Source organism: Xyrauchen texanus, chromosome 41 (genome assembly GCF_025860055.1).
Source record: "Xyrauchen texanus isolate HMW12.3.18 chromosome 41, RBS_HiC_50CHRs, whole genome shotgun sequence".
Taxonomy (NCBI): Eukaryota; Metazoa; Chordata; class Actinopteri; order Cypriniformes; family Catostomidae; genus Xyrauchen; species Xyrauchen texanus.
In genome coordinates this window covers 25,391,297-25,409,222 of record NC_068316.1, presented here as the reverse complement: position 1 = coordinate 25,409,222, position 17,926 = coordinate 25,391,297, and the positions used below count along the sequence as shown (strand labels likewise).

Sequence of the window (17,926 nt, the reverse complement as noted above, 5' to 3'; positions counted from 1 at the left end):
TATAAAGTGGAGAGAGAGAGAGAGAGAGAGAGAGAGGCGGGTTAATTTAGCAGTTTTGTGGGTTCGAGAGAGAGCGAGAGAGAGAGAGAGAGAGAGAGAGAGAATGTGGTGGTTCAATATGGTGAGATGATGGAGATGTTATGGTAAGGTTGCCTTGCGAGCCAATCATGGCAGTGGACCATTAACACATCATATGTGAAGTTCTAAATCAAAATACTGAGTGACCGAGAGCCTTTGAAGTCATGCCTCAGTGACAGGTTACAGTACAATAAATCAACACAGCCAATTATGGAGAACCCGACTTAAGCTTTATGATGTTTAATAACAGGACACAACTAACATCGAGTTATTACAGTATATGACTGCATGAGAGAGAATCTTCTTTTACAAGCTCTTCAATGAGACCAGCCAGACAAACTGCTTGTTTATGGGTTTTTAATAATAAGGTAGCCAAGGCAATATTTGCTGTGTAGCATGGCCGTGAAGGCCTTATTGCTTTAATAAAGTGGCTATTACTATGTAATAAAACTATTAAATATTAAGTGTGTCATTTATTTTGTTAAAATACTTCCTATCCTAACTTAATATGTAAAGACAACTATTAGTAAGCCATTTGTAGCATGATGTGAGTTATGGGATGAGGCTATTGCATATGTGTATGTGTGTGTGTGTTTGACCATTGACATATGAGAGTAGTGTGAGGGAAACTTGTTTGAAATCTATTAGTATTTTTGCAGTTTTGCCTGATGATGCTAGTAGTACCCGAAATGTCACACTTTAGGTATACAAACTTAAGAACATACATTTTATTAAGCTAATTTATTACCTGTCATTCTTTCACTAGAAAACGTATTCCCTGACAGGTAAACTATGGTTAATATGCACAGTAGCAAGGTGAACAAGTGTTTTGCAGCATGGGGTGATTCTCACAAAACCCGAAAACATAATGTCCAGGTCCTATTTTACACCAAAATTAAAAGGAACAAATACAAAATGAGTATACTCTGTTGGTACTTCCTTTCAGTTTAATAATAATAAGTTTTTGTTATGGTAATGTGAATCCTCATTTGAAAACAAGGGGAATAGTAAAGGTAAAACTTTCGGACATGTCACCATAATAAGAATTTGGGGTACAAGTGTCCTGAAAATAATATCACATTGTAAAAAACTCATAATGGTCCAAACTGTAGGTTTTTTGTTTTTATTGATTTGGGGTTAAATATGACCTGGACATTTTCTTTGAATATCCTCAGGACAGGTTTCCAGGACAAGTCTACATCTCACTCTGAAAATAACGAGTGATTCTGATAGCTAAGGATGTGCTAAGGATAGTCTTATTTGTATATTGTCATTTATAAGTATGCATATGATTAGCCTTCCAGGTGTCAAGGGAATTGCAGATATTTTCTGAAAGTTTGAGCGTCAATCGTGAGCTGGCCAGTGCAGTGACTTATTGATAGGGGCATCAGCTTTAACCTTTGCTCACAGCCGATGTCCAGTCCTGAGGGAACTGCAGAAAAATGAGCTTTGATGCCCATGGTCGGCGCTTGCCCTTTAGAGAGAAAGAGGATTGTGATGATGAGGCAGCACGATAGGAAAATTCAGTGTACTCTAAAGGAGCTCTTGAGGCCGGATCAATCCTGTCCTTGGAGTGTTTTGAGGTGTGGCTGAGGTGCTGCTGTTAGTTTAGTGCAATTATAGGTCATGTGGGAAAGTCCGTTTCATGTACTCATGAGATCGCTCAGTCCTGAGTTGATCTTTAAACAATTATAATTGTTTTCTACTGTTCTGACAGGTGAATCAACAACTTGTGTGTCAAACATTAGACCCTTTCTGGGTCAGTGAACTTAGCTTGGTGTATCACTAAAGCTTGGTCACACCTACAGTAAGTGAAGGATATTTGACCAGATGAAGTGATTGTGAAACCCACATGTGCTATATATACGATGGACAAGCCTTCATATTGGTCAACGATGCAAATTCGCCAAAGTTGAACAAACTTGAAAACTGCTCAAAATTGACCAAGCCTCAGGAGTTGTGAACCACTTGATAAATCTGCAACACAGAAAGTTGCCAAATCTGTTGGTTCTTACTTGACTGCTGTATTCGACTAGAAGCTCTTTTCCTCCATTGGGCCATAATGTTCTGAATGCCGTGAGCAATGCATCAATTAGCATTTCCACTTTAGCATGATTTGGTATGGTATGAATTTAAACTGTTTACAGCCTGAATTTCTCAACATGCTTTGCTAACCAAATGTTAAGACAGAGAACCCTGTTGGTGGAAAGCCTACAGTGATGTGACGACTCACGATTGGTCACTTGCTCAATCAGTCCATTTATATCCAGAAAATAATCATTAACCGTGTCAATGAGCCCGGATATGTACGGAATGGCAATGTTTCATAATGAGAGCCATAAGGCCCAATGGTAGAAAAGGAGCTTATATCAGGTGGCAAATCACTTTCTGCCCTCCCATTGGTAGTCTATGCATCATGTTGCTGCTCATTTGCATGAAGTTGAGCTTTGTTCAACTTTGTCGCATTGCCACCGGTATCCAGAAATTCGCTAGCTTATTGAAAATTAAAGACTTCACGTCACTTGGTCACGGCAAATCGCTGTCAGTTTGAACACCCCTCTAGTCTTTCACAATGACACTTTCCAACACAAAGCCAAGTCTACATTAATAAGCTACCACAGCTGCTTACTCTGATCAAGAACCACCCATATGGACAGGAAGTCTCAATAACAGCAGAAGTGACCAACCACAGTTCACTTTTTGTTAGATTTGGAATCTAATATAGCCCTGAGAGCAAAGTGTAATATAGAGGATATCTAGTTTACTTGCTACTAGAGTCTCAAATAAGCACTCTTAAAATATCTCTAAAAGATTCAATGCCATGAACTTCACAAATCCAGCAATAAGTTCTTCTTTAGAAGCAAACTGGCAAATTGTAAACATGAGTTTCCTGCAGACTGATAAAAACCTTCGCACACTGACTCCTTGAAATTGTGTGAAGCCAGCCAACGAGATTGAAGCTTGTGAAAGCTCCATTTTTGTGTGAAAAATGTATCGAATGGTTAGTGACAGGTCTGTTGGCACTCCATGACCAACACCTTGCCATCTTGACATTTGCATCTCAAATAGTTTTCCTAAATGCAAACCAGTCATCTGTTTTCTGGGGGGAAGAATAGATATGAGAGATGAAATGATGGTGAAAGAACAATGTCAGAGGAGCATAGATGAATAGTCAGGGCGGTAGATATGGAGGAGCAAACGGGGCGAAGAATATGAGAAATGATGAAAGTGGGAGGATCTGGGTAAAGCGGGAGGGAGCGGGACTCAGCAGGAGACAGATGGAACAGAAGATGGAGAGAGAGGGAACGAATGAGAGATGTGATAGGCATCTCAGGGAGCCATCAAAAACTTGGATGATAAGCCACTGTTGATAAAAGAGTAGAGAAAAGAACTGAAAACAGCCGCAAGGGAGCAAATGTATTTTGACAGACATCCTGCTCTTGATAAAATCTTACCTTGCCATTTCAGTGAGACACACATATGTGAATCAACATGCATACACTCCAACACCTGACAAACACTCTGCTGCTGAATTATTCATGTCAGAAAACGCAATTATCCGAAACGCTAATGTGGCCAGTGGCGGCGTGAGAGCATTAAAACAACACAACACAAAGGCAATTCCAACGTGTAAACAAAAAGTAAGCTGCTCGCTGCCGGCTGTCTGACCACAACTGGCCGTAATTTATCGGTGCTTTTGATCTCCCAATGTGCATGTTTGTGACTGCTGCTAAACCATAGTGACAAGTAGTGATTGTATATCACCTCCTTTTCCACTGGAAAATAAATAACTCAATGTAAAGTCTTAAGGAGCCACAGCAGACAGAAAGAAACAAAAATAAATGGGAAGAGCCTGAAGACAAAACTGGCTTGACGGTCATTGGAAACTTTCAGTTTTTTAATCTGTTGAGTCAGAGAACAAGGTCTCTCAACTAGGGATGAACAAACGGACTAAAAAACTTGCAAGTGACTGCAATGATTGGTCTTGAATAAACAATAATTGTCAGCAATGGCATTTTTGTCAATATGAGAAGCTCAACGAAGTTAACGCTTGGTTTGGATTAAGGGGCATTCACACAGGACGTATTCTTTATGTAAAAGAGCTAGATGGAGTGGAACTGGGAACACTTTACAATAATATTCTATTCATTAACATTAGTTAATGTGTTAGGTATCATAAACGAATAATGAACATAATTTTTCTTCAGCATTTCTTCAGTATTAATAAATCTTGGCTGATATTGGTGTTTGTGCTAGTTTACAAAGCATTATCTAATGTGTTAACGCTTTTAATGTAATAAATGAATTAGCATACAGCATATCACATACATGTACATTAACCACTATTAGTAAATACTGTAAAAGTATTGTTTATTGTTAGTTCATGTTAATAATTTTTTAACTAATCAACCTTATTGTAAAGTGTTACCATGCAACGGATGGATTTAAATGAAACTCAGGCCACATCCACACTACCTGTTTTCATTTGAAAACTCTATTTCAGTTTACTAATGTCATCGTTTTCCAGAGTATGCGGTAATGGAGAGCATTATCGAAATTCTCTATTTTCAGAGAAGGAAACCTCTCTTTCAGTGTGGATGAGAGGTGTAAACATAGCAAAATCAATGCGTTTAAAAATAAAATAAATCGGATTTCTATGTTCACACTTATCTGATTTTATTTGAAAACTCTATTTCAGTTTCCTAACCTCATTGTTTTCCATTGGAACTATAGTGATGAAGAGTTTTTTTAGAATGTTCCATTTTGGCCTTGTGTGGACAAGAGGTGCAAGAGAGGAGGGTGAATTCACTAAACAATTGTGCCACTTTTACATTTTACATTTATACATTTGGTAGACGCTTTTATCCAAAGCGACTTACAGTGCACTTATTACAGGGACAATCCCCCCGGAGCAACCTTGAGTTAAGTGCCTTGCTCAAGGACACAATGGTGGTGGCTGTGGGGATCAAACCAGCAACCTTCTGATTAACAGTTATGTGCTTTAACCCACTACGCCACCACCACTCCACACTTTTGTGCATGGTATTTCAGTGCAAAAACCTGCTTCATATACACTAACCGCCTGTAATATAGTTTATTCAGTAGGTCCAATAAGTGCTGAAATAGCTCTGCATCTTGAGTCCTTAAATTAAGTCTATGTAAGCGTAGTTCTAGCAGGAAGATCTCGGGATTCATCTATCAGATCATCCATCTCATCCAATAACAATACAGCCTCCGCTGTAAAAAAGCCTGCCAGCTGTCTCTCAACCCACCCCATCCCCACCAGTTAATGTCCCGTCCTGGGCAGGGGTTGGCTCCGGTCCACTGAAGTCATCGCCTGCGGCAGAATCTGATGGTTCAAGCGGCATCTGAGTACTGAACCGTAGGACGAGGCATACGCCAAATTAAATAAGTAACTTTTCGTTTGTAATAATACCAATAATAATATCAGTCTTTCTGATAGAACTGTAATTTCTTTCTGAACAAGCACGCCAGCATTCTCTGTAAATTAGCTCACTATAGATTGTGCTTCATTTACAAATATGTATGAAATTAGGCAGTAAAATTTATTTGATTTAAAAAAGATGTTTGTGTACATTTTGTATCAAAATTATCAGCTGTAATTTACCAAAACATGATCAAATAATAGAGAAGAGCATTATAATCTGGCATATATCCAGATGTGCGATGTACTCAAGCTTTCGGCATGTTAAAGAGATGATTCAGATTCTTGGATAACAGTAGTGGGGTACTGCTCTACAGTCATGGCAGAGTGCATTTGCACTGTTGCCTGGTCTGAATAGTTCCTTCAGTAAATCTGGCACTAAACCAGCGCAGACACTACTTGCAATAACAGGTGCTTTTAATGGGCAGAATTCATTCTTAGTGAATTCCCCTCCTCAGTTTTAAGTTTTCTAATGTCATTGTTTTCCAAAGAATGTGGTAATTGAGAGCATTCTGAGCAGTCACAACTTATTTGAGTTCAGTTGTTTGGAAAACTCAATCTCAAGCTGTTTTTGAACTCTTGAAACAATTTCCTGTCTTTAATGTTCTGACTCGGGTTCACAGAAAATAGCCCTATGAATAACAATGATCTTTTTGCATTCATGTTCCAATAATATGCCCATCTGTAGTCAATTGCAGCTCACGCCAAGTTGGAGTCAATGTTCGCAACTATTACCTTGTTCAAACATACTGTACAATAACCAAATTCATCAAAGCTTTTAGCATCTCAGTGATTCAGTCTAAAATCTAGTACCGACTAGATGACAGGGTGTATAGGAATGTCATTTCAGCTCAGCTCAGAACAGTAATTAAACACTACATTAAATTCCACTTCATGACCAGTTCAGACTTTTCACTGATCCATTAGAGGCTGAATCTGCCAAGCTAAGAGAATCTTAATTGCGTAATTAATTTTAATGCTGATGTCTTCTGACAGTTGGATCTATAGTGTCTATTGAGGCCAGATCCAGACAAATGTGTGACAGATTCTATGTTAATAACCGTTGATGAGTTGGCTTGATATTCTGCAAAGTATTCAAAGTATTCCCCAACGACTCCCATTTCACCAGTCTTCTCAAAATCTGTTGGGCTGTTTCGTACTTGTTTCTGAAAAATGCTACACTTATTGTTGCTCATTTCCTTTTTTGTTTACATTTCATGTGTCTATTTTTAAAGCTCAGATGGCTTGGAATGATTTTGTGAATGTTAAATTGTTTGGAACCGATAGAAACGATTAAACTTTTTATTTTCCATGCCATTGCTTTGGACCTTTTCAAGACCAAGCTTATCCAAATCTTTTACAATTTTTCACAGGAGATATTATCTATAGTTTCTCAGAATTGCTTTGTTCATGGTGCATTTACCTTACACTTGCACATACACATGTCTTTTCCATTGCCAACAGAAAGGTCAGATCTCTACATTTATTGGCCCAGGCATCCATATTTGTTTTGAATCTGTTAACTTAAGAGAAACTTAAGTTGAACTCAGCTTCACATTTCTGCCTTTATACCCTCTGGAAATTGTCCCCATTCACTTCCATTGTAAGTGCGTCAATGTAACCTCGATTTTTGGAATTCTTTATAGAAAAGTAGGGACAAGTCAATTTTGTTTTTTTTGTTATCAGCATTATGCCACAAATATGCTATCGATCTAGCTTAACTTGTATTGAACCACAAATATTCCTTTCAAACATAGACAGAATAGGTGTTTTTGGAATGGTATACTGTTTTCCAAAAAGAAGTGTAATGCATTACGTGTAATGTGTACAAAATACAAATAATCCCTATGAATGAAACATCTGGATGATGTACTACAGTCAGCACTCTGTGTTCGGCTTCCATTTTCCCATTTTCAGTGTGATAGATGAACCTGAAATGATATAAGCCATCATTTTGTAGCATGTGCTTTTTGAATTTTGAATTGATTGGAACGCCAACAATTAAATATATTTTACTTTTTAGGAGAAAATCTATATATTTATTTGGTTTTCTATTTATGTATGTGTTTATTTTTATATGTATTCATTTATTTATTTGAACTGGCAAAATGTATATATTTTTACACAAATTGGATTAAAAATGTCCTACTGCATTTGCCAAAATGTACAAAATACGACCAGAGCAACTGCATGGAATACTGGATCCCACAACAAAATGTTATGTTGCACAAATAAGTTTTTGGCATCTTCTTTTAGACCTATTTGCTTAGAAAGACAAGGGTAAAGATATTTTTTTACTAGATCTAAAAAAATTAAATAACTGTTTCATATCTGAGATGATATGTAATGAGTTCATGTGACAACAATGTAGCATTCTACTGCTTTAAATGTTTGTGATTGTATACTGTGTTGCATACACTGAAGACAAGTGGTAACCTGTAATTAAGTCAATAATATATTTTTACTTGATCTAACTTGTAAAAAATGACTTTTGTTGCTTTTAACTAATTCTCAAGTAAATTTTGTCATATTAAACAACATTTTTATTTAATAAAACCAGTTAATTTAAATGTTACTACATAAGCATTCACATATACAGTGCACATTTTACGTTTGCAGTAGACACTATTGCTCAGGATACATTATATTTGTATTCTTTTCTGAACATAGCCCAATTGTTGATACAAATCAACAGTGTTAACTGTCTATTTGCTATTTTTAGTTCTGAAATATTAAACCAGGAAGCTTCATAAACCTAGTTCAAGGTTTTTACAGCTTGGGTCATATCTACACCTTCAGTTCTTTTGGTGTAGATCTGTTAGTCTTCTTTGTAGAAGGATAAATTGGTTGCAGATAGTTGTCTTCCTGTCTTGATTACTGATGAGTCACCCATAGAAGCATACATTATGGCTTTTGTCGAACATTTTTCGAAGCTTTGCATGCCTACAGTATGCATGCCATATGATGTCAACATCTGTTGTGTAGCAACCCATTTGTCTGTTTCCATAGCAACGGCCAGTGGAGGGTAAGAGTTTGGGCAGGAGGGTATCCCGGTTGATTAATATAATTAGCCCCTTTCTTATTTAATGTGTTTTTGTCCCAAATTATAGCTTGTTTGTCTCATCTGTCATAACTTTGACCGCAACCCGTCCATACTCAACCTTCCCCAACCAAAACTTTTAGACCAAACTTTCAACAATTAAGTCAATGTCTGATGGCGACATCCATGACAAACATCCTCTTATTCAGGGCAGAGTGTTCTGTATCTAATAGTGGCTCTAATATACTGTAATTATCTGCCTGTCAGACTAATACCTTCAAGCCTTCCTCTTACAGTCACAATGACGTAATACGCCGCAACTTCTGCTTACGAGATGTAAAAAACGAGACCTGCTGTCCTGTAGTTGTCCTTTCTGGCAGCTGTTATGCAGAGTGTTTCATTTGAGATGTCGTGACAGCAAAATGGTCTCTGCACCATGGGAACGGAGTCTTTCGGAGCCAAGATAGCTATCAGGATCTATTTGTAACTTGGCAGTCTTGCATTTTTTTTTTTTAACAGCCAATGAATTATCACGTTCAATGGGACCTTGGCCCTCTCTCAGCTGCCTGGAAAATGTGGCCCTGTAAGCTCCTCTTATTCAATGAGAACTACGATTGAAGTCTTTGAAAGTTCAGAACTGGGTCTACATAGTGTCTGAACTTATTAACGTGAGTTACAGTAGTTAAATTGTACATCTCGTAGCTCAACTAGTAGAAAATGGCATTGGCAAAATTATGGAAGTTCTAACGTTATTAAAAAGAGGCAGTTACTGGTGAGATAAAGTAATAGAAAAGTAACTAATGTATTACTTTCCATAAACCTGGTAATGCACTGTATTTAGTTACATTTTAGGAACAAAATGAGTTTGAGTATATGATGACATAATTCCCAATTTTGGGTGAAATGTCTCTTTAAACACAATTGTAATTGAAGTCTGAAAATAGATTTGGAGCTGATTCATATATCTCAAGGTGTACGCATAAACGCTGTGCTTGACACAGCTGGTCAAAAAAACTCCTAAACTGCAAATGTGACATCCATAAACCACTCATCCCAGGCTCTTTATCATCTAGTGCCCATATTTTTTTAGGATACTCAAGCATCAAGAGATTCACTCTGTCATTTAAAGCACTAAGCTTGGCATCCCCGCTGTGAAAATTACCTCAACCCTTCTCCATTAGCCAGACTGGCATGCTTAAATTCAATAGCTTGCTCAAACCCTTTTTACTCCCCTTAAATTGTCCCATTTTTGTTGTTTCTTTTACCCTTTAATAACTCTCTCCTACTCCACATTTCTCCTGTTTCTTTCACTGTTTGTAGGTGAGCAGTCATACTCTTCTCGAGCGTTTTTGTAGACTGCATTCGAAATGTGCCAGTTTTTGTTCAGTGCCATGCTCCAAATTGGAAGAGCCAAGCACTGCCATAATTAAACCTGATGTAGCAAAGTGCGGTGGAAGACAATAGCATTCTATTAGCCTTTTTTGTTTGCGGTTCACAAAGCAGTTTAGAGCTGCCAGCTTTTTTTGTTTAGTACTTTTTTCTCAGCTGTGATGTACTGCTTGTACATCACTGCTAAACAAGCTAGTTTAGAGCAATTTTTGTACAAGCAAGGCTTCCCAAGAGCATGTGGTGTAGTCAAGCACAGTTAGGTCTGAACTACAATGCTGTTCTTTTTAACATATGTGCATGTACATGTACAACACAATGCTTATAACTGTTCAAATCAACTCATTATTAAAACCTAACAAATCAAGAAAACCACTTTTGAGGTGTTTGACTTGACTTTTCAAACTACGCGTGTCACCTCCGCTTTAGATGCTGAGCTGTGACATTTCTCTATCACATCAATTCCCCTTTAAGCTTTCAATGTCTCATCTAATCTCTCTCTCTCTCTCTCTCTCTCTCTCTCTCTCTCTCTCTCTCTCTTTCTTCAGCCCTTCAGGTCTAATTGTACCTGAAAGACTTGAATGTGCCTTAGTTAGAGGTGTTTAATATGCAGTCTTTATCAGAAGGTGGCAGGCAAAGAAATAGTGGTGAGAAAATTTGTGTTACAATACTTTTCATGCACAGGGGTTCTTTGCAATTACATCCGTGAATGATTTCTTTTAGCCTCTTAAATTTATTTCCAATTACCTTTTATGTCAAGTCAAGTCAAGCTTTGTTCATTGCCCCATTCGGGTGAGTAAGTTTCAACGATGCTAATTGTTTCAAGCCTTTGCAGTGGTTTAAAGCCAGCGTTGCAATTTTCAGATCAGCCTTTAATTCTTTATTTCCTTCTTTCCTTCCTTTCTTCCTTCCTTTATCTCCTCCCTTCATTCCTTCCTTCCTTCCTTCCTTTATCTCCTGCCTTGTCCTTCCTTCCTTTCTTCCTTCATTTATCTCCTTCCTTCCTCCCTTTCTGTCCTTCCTTCCTTCCATCCTTTCTGTCCTTCCTTCCTCCCTTCATTCCTTCCTTCCTTTATCTCCTGCCTTGTCCTTCCTTCCTTTATATCCTTCCTTCCTTTCTGTCCTCCCTTCCTTCCTTTGTGTCCTTCCTCCCTTCATTCCTTCCTTCCTTCCTTTATCTCCTTCCTTCCTTCCTTTCTGTCCTTCCTTCCTCCCTTCATTCCTTCCTTCCTTTATCTCCTGCCTTGTCCTTTCTTCCTTTTATATCCTTGCTTTCTTCCTTCCTTCCTCCCTTCCTTCCTGCCTTCCTTCTTTTCTTGCATCCTTCCGTCCTTCATTTATGCCCTGCCCTGTCCTTCCTTCCTTTTTTCCTTCCTTCCTTAATTTATGCCCTGCTTTGTCCTTCCTTCCTTTATATCCTTCCTTCCTTTCTGTCCTTCCATCCTTCCTTCCTTTATCTCCTTCCTTCCTTCATTCCTTCCTTGCTTTATCTCCTTCCTTGCTTTCTGTCCTTCCTTCCTTTATCTCCTGCCTTGTCCTTCCTTCCTTTATATCCTTCCTGCCTTCCTTCCTTCCTTAATTTATGCCCTGCCCTGTCCTTCCTTCCTTTTTTCCTTCCTTCCTTCCTTTATGTCCAACTATGTGGCATTCGGCCTGTCTGCTCTTCTCTCTTTGTATACTGTGTTCAATTACTTGTGAGCACAATGGAAAGGGTTGAGCTGGATGCCGGTTAATAAAGTGAGGCACTTTGCACTGACAGTGTTTGAATAAAAAGTATAGTGTTATAAATGCTTTTGAAAACAAACCAGCTGTTCGTTAAACAATATCAGACCTTCAAATAAACTGTTCCTTTGGCTTTGTAGTGTTTCAGGGCAAAGATTCTTGAGACTATTGTCTGCAGAGAGTTGAGATTTCTCAGATGGTAATGTCAGATGCATAACCTGAGTGTGCTGGGATTAAGACCCCACTTGTCTGAAGGAATGAGTTGTTGGCCACCTGTAGCACCAGTCACTGGCCACCTGTAATACTTGCTTACATGTTTTCTCATTCAAAATGACTTGGCACACTGCTGCTTAGAGTTCAAGAGTGGTTTCTTTGCAGTCAGATGTATGTGTGAGAAACAAGCTGAAAATATCACATAGACTTACATTATAGAAGGACCCAAGCCACATCTATGAAAATTCTGATTATTTGATTGATTGATTGATTGATTGATTGATTGATTGATTGGCACAATCAGTAAAGTAATACATTCTATATTCCTTTTGACTTATTTTCTTTTTGACAAGATATTAGCATTAAAAAAAGTACTGTCATCTTGCCAAGGAAAAGAACAGAGTGAAGATGTCTCTGACACAACACTGTATATCTGAGCTCCTCTAATAACTTTTTAAATAAAAACATATGGTTGTTATTAATGAGGCTCAGTTTCTTTAGCGAATGCTCTGGAAACTTCTCCAAATGCTAGAAATATTTGGGAACTCTTATTTCTCGGTTGCCATGGAGCAGCTGGAAAAAACTGCACACAAAAATCACAAAGATGCTCTTCATTCAAAAAACATCCATGTTTGTATACATAATGGATATCAGTGCCAGCTCTCGGCCCTCTCTGGCCGTAAGAGAACGAGCGAATGAGAGCTACTTCATGGTGTCAGTCTAAAAAAGGATGTTGTTGTTTTTGTGCACTTGTTGATGGTGTGACAGGAAGTAAATGACATGTTGAGCATCACATAGGCCCTGATTTACTAAAGTATAAATGTCTGACATGTATAAAAACATATGCAAACTTGACAGCATGCTAAAAAAGGTCCAAGCTGATCTACTAATGTAGTCTTTTAAAGATTGCTTCTTTCAGATGTCCAAAATAGTAAGTCTATTTTTGTGTGTTTCCCGGACATGATTATGTATTTTAGAGGCATGCCTCCAAATGCACATAATACAGGGTGGTCTAGATGCAAATTAATAGAATTGCACCCACAAAGTAATTTATTAAACCTGAATTTAATTTCAGAATCATAAACTATGTATTACATTTATTTGCACTGTGCATCATGCTGTCATTTTGAAAAAAAGAGACTTTGAAAACAGATAATATATAGAGCACCCTTTACTGACACACATTAATGTGAAATTAAATGAATACTCATTATATATTATTTTAAACTCAATATCACAACTGATAACAGCATAAGCCTACTAACTATTTATGCCCAAATTACATCATCATTTAATGTTTTTAACATTGTTTTGAACTTCCAAAATATTGCTAAATATTTTAAGTGGTGGTTCTTTCCAGTAGGCAGTCTGATATGCACCTGTATGCCGAACAGGTTCGTCTTGATCCCGTGAATGAACCTTGCAGCTTCCCTTGTCTCTCTGGTGTGCAGCTAACTTTGCCATGGCCAAGATAATAGCAATTTGAAATTCAGATTTCATTTAAGGATACATTAGTGGAATGATTGTTTAAGGTGTACATAATATTGTATTTTCATGTGAATTATGAACATTTCAAGTGAAGAATGTCATGTGCATTCTCATCAACTACTCTTACACTTGTTAAAAAGCAGGGATTTTAGGATGATATCATACAATCCTGTAAATAAACATATAGCCATATTGAATAAAAATAAAATTGTATTTAGTGAGAGCTGTGCTGTAATTGCATTTGGTGCAAGTCACATGCAAAATCCTTCTGTCCAACATATTTACACGAGTAGTTATTTGCATGCTTTTTCTTAGTATATCACCCGCAAAATGCCCACAACATGCACACACAATTTCATAGATTTCATAAGCAAATTAGCACCAGTTATTTTAAATTTAATAAATTGGGGCAATAGTGTGTTAGTGGCCATCTGCAAGCATTGCATGTGTACTTTCCAGCGTCTTCACCTGGTTGTTGATTCTTAACCCGAGAGCTGCTATTGTCTGCTGAGAGCCACCTGGGTTGCCATGGCAACCGCTCTGGCATGGGATGATGGTGTGTGTTAGGTGTATTATGAAAGGAAGGGAAGATAGGGGCCTCACCTGAACGCTTGGCTGAATCTCTATAACTCGTCTCCTGCCTCCTTGCTCTCTGCACCTGGGCTGAAGCCAAACACTTGGCATTCTTTAGCCAGTGTGTGTGTGTGTGTGTGTGTGTGTGTGTGTGTGTGTGAGTGAGTGCCATTCTTACAACACATTACTTTTACATATAATGCTTGGAAGTGATATACAAAATATTTTTTTTTCCCACTGGATTGCCCATTTAATCACTTCCCAGCTGAGAAATAAATAAATAATTAAACTAAAACGAATTAGCTTATGACTGCCGAGGTGGTCCAAGGTGATCTACCATCTCTAACAAAGATGGTCTACAGGTTGAAACCAGGTCTACCAGCTATTCATTTACCAGCTATTATACATTATTTTTTAACCACTCCATCATATATTTGCTACCTTTTAATACCTGTATGTACTTTGTTGTATCTTAACATTTCAATATTGTCTTGGTCTTCCTCTTTTGTTTCTATAGAAAGCAGAACAAGATGAACTAATTTTGACGCCAGATGGAACAAGAGAGTTTTTGACCTTTGAAATTCCTCTCAATGACTCAGGCTCAGCAGGGTTAGGGGTCAGCGTCAAGGGCAACAGATCTAAAGAGAGCCATGCTGACTTGGGCATTTTCGTCAAGTCTATAATCACTGGAGGAGCTGCTTGCAAGGTGACCAGCTGCCCTCTGATTGGCTACCAGACCAATCACTAACAATTTTTTTAATATTCAGATCCAAAATGGTTCTTGTAACTCAAATATACTCATGTTCTATGTATATGTGATCACAGGATGGGCGGTTGAGGGTAAATGACCAGCTGATAGCAGTAAATGGGGAATCTTTACTGGAAAAGACAAACCAGGAAGCAATGGAGACTCTTCGCAAGTCCATGTCCATAGAGGGCAACAAGAGAGGCATGATCCAGCTCATCGTGGCTCGGCGGGTCCCAGGGAGGGGAGAGGTTAGTTGTCTTCTATTCCTTTTGTTAGAACAGTAGTACACATGTAATATTGTGCCAAAGAAAGAAAAACTAAGAAAAGTAGCATAAAGGCAGAACATCTAAGGACTGCTTAAATGACACTTTATTGAAAGAGTGTTTTTTTTTTCTTTTTAAGCATCCTTTTTTGGGTTAAAACTACACAAATGTTTCAAAAGCACACATACAATGCAGTTTTTACCCTTTCTGTGATCAGTTAGTTCAAACCTGAGTTTGATTCCACCCCCACATTTATATTTTTACATTGTATTATTTGGCCTTAAACCACATTATGTTTTAAGTTATTACGTGAGAGCCACTCTGAGTAGTTGCATCATGGAAACCATTGTTTACTTCACTTTTATACTCATGTTTTTGCCCATCCTGTTTTACTTTTATAACTTAATGGAATTGATCAGCCAAAATGAAAATGTTATTTTTTTAGGACTTTATTTAGCAACACAAAATTAGATGTTTTAATGAATATCCCTGTCCATCATTTTAATACATTAGTTGCGTTTCCACTATCGGGCCAAATGAGGGTGTGCTAGTGCGTGCCATGGCTAGTTGTGCTCCCGCTGTCTCTTCCTGGGCTTTATTGGGCCTCCTCTGGGCTTTCTTTGCGCCAACTGGCAAGTGCATTGACCCACTGAAAACACTTTGACCAAAGAAGGCCAACTGGGGATTGTGGTGAACAACTGGACCAGATGACATTCCAGGAGCCAGTTTATTGCAGAGCCCCTCCATAACTTTCAAGGCAAAGAAGTGTGGCTCAATTTCGATTGGATCATGGCAGGACCAACACAAACAAATGTCATTCACAACCATCAGATAAGCTGCTCGGACAAATGCTAGACACCCCTTACAAGGAAGTAAAAACCTACACATGGAAGAGAATTCTCATTGGTTCATGACTGATTTTACTGCACCAAAATCTGAAATCCCCATTCTAGCAAAGATAGTCATAAAAATTCCAGAGGCAGCATTTATGTCCCATGTGGGGGTAAAGGCTTAAACAAAGAAGCCACAAAGACAAATCTTTACACACAAACTTTACTCCTAAAATGGACTTCAACTGCAAAACATCTACTCCACCTTTGTTCACTGAACTGTATGTAAATTGCAGTTGTTTGATTAGCAGACTAGTTCACACAATCTGAACTATTAAGGTATATATGAATACATGCTGTAAAGTATTCAGTGGAAAGGAGGAGGCGAGAACCGACTTTTCAATATAAATAATAGTTTAATATAAAACTTAAAACAAAAGACAAACACACACATGACGGACATGTCCGTAAACTATCTCTCTCTCCCGCACGATCCCCTGCAGTCGAACTTTATCCCTCTCGGGAGGCTTGATTAGCCTCGTTTCAGCGGCCAGTAGGCGACTCCTGCGCCCCTGGCAGCGGCCCTAACCGCTCCAGGCGGTCGGTTAGGAGCCCCTTCTCCCCTCGCGGTCGGCAGCCATCGTCCTCTTTCAGGTGGCTGGGCAGATGGCCCCCGGCAGATTTGGGGTGGACGGTAGTGGCGAGAACTCTACTACGGCGTATCCCTCCTCCTTCCCGGGTTTCCGGCACCAGTGTAAAGTATTCAATGGAAAGGAGGAGGCAAGAACCGGCTTGACAATATAAATAATTGTTTAATATAAAACTTAAACAAAAGACAAACACACACACACAACGGACATGTCCGTAAAATATCTCTCTCTCCCGCACGATCCCCTGCAGTCGACATTTATCCCTCTCGGGAGGCTTGATTAGCCTAATATGGGACCGGGTGTGTACGATCACGTCCCGGCCCCGCACTCCGCCTTGCCACACATGCATAATATTTAATCTTTCAATATCAAGTTTGGTCTCTATATCTTCAGAAAAATGCCAAGAGTATTTTTGAAGAGGTTTGAAAAAGGAACAATGCATAGATGAGACTTTAAAAGACATTTTTCTTACTATGTACTTTAAAATATGCAAATGTTTAACACAGAGAAGGGAGGGTGAGTCAAGTCAAGTCAAGTCATTTTTATTTGTATAGTGCCTTTCACAACACACATCGTTTCAAAGCAGCTGTACAGATGCAAATGTATTACAATGCAACAACATGTATGTACATAATACGTACATTGTGTCAAATGGTTAAGTACATAGTAGTTAAGGCCACCCAATATAATTGGGACTGTTATTCTTGTTTATCTTTTTGGAAATAAAACTGAATGTGAAACTCCTTAGTTGGTGCCACGAGGATGGAGGGAGGGGCCATCTGATATTAATAATCAGTGTGTGATCAAAAATCACCACATGTTTTAGTGCGTTGTGTGAGGTATAGTTCATTTCAATTGGTGCCAGGGTCATTCTCACTACAGGATTGAGGTGGGGTCCATGTCAAAGGCGTGGAATTTCACTGGGTGAAACTCCACCAATATACTCCTTTCCCATTTTTTCATATCTAGCTACTATTTACCTCAAAAGATCAATGGAGAATGGAGAATCATCAGTACTGGTCAGTAGACAAAATCAGGGCTCTTCTAACTATTCCGGCTGATGAAAATGTGCAACGTCATATCAATGGCATCTGCAGACACAAATACGTGATTAACTATATTGTGACTCAACCAGCCAAGTTGTGTATTCAGCGCATAAAAGCACAGGTTTGAGAGCTTGCTAGTCTGCAAAGTCTGATACCTCAGGTTGAGTTACTGGCTCAGTGGCCCGATAGTGGAAAAGCAGCTGATCACAGTTGATTCTGACTCAGTTTAAAGCTTAAAAAGGACTTAAAATTATTCTGAAAGTTGTATCAAAATGTCAGGCTTGAGTCTGCACCAAAATGTCAGGCTTGGGTCTGCACCAAAATGTCAGGCTTGGGTCTGCACCAAATGCTGCACTATAGTGTGAAAATGCCCTAAAAAGTGTTGCAGTTTGTTTTTGCTCCCTGTCTTTCTTACATTATATGGTACAGAGCTCCGAATTCAG

The 17,926-nt window shown here is 38.6% G+C and overlaps 1 protein-coding gene across 3 annotated transcripts in view; it reads left to right on the top strand.

Moving 5' to 3' along the window:
- LOC127634176 (partitioning defective 3 homolog) overlaps positions 1–17,926 on the top strand; it is a 582,251-nt gene that overhangs the window by 312,474 nt on the left and 251,851 nt on the right. For all 3 annotated transcript variants that reach the window (XM_052113607.1, XM_052113605.1, XM_052113604.1), the window contains exons 12-13: positions 14,464–14,652; positions 14,772–14,942. In XM_052113607.1, the coding sequence (XP_051969567.1) occupies positions 14,464–14,652; positions 14,772–14,942 (360 nt within the window). The remainder of the gene's footprint in view (positions 1–14,463; positions 14,653–14,771; positions 14,943–17,926) is intronic.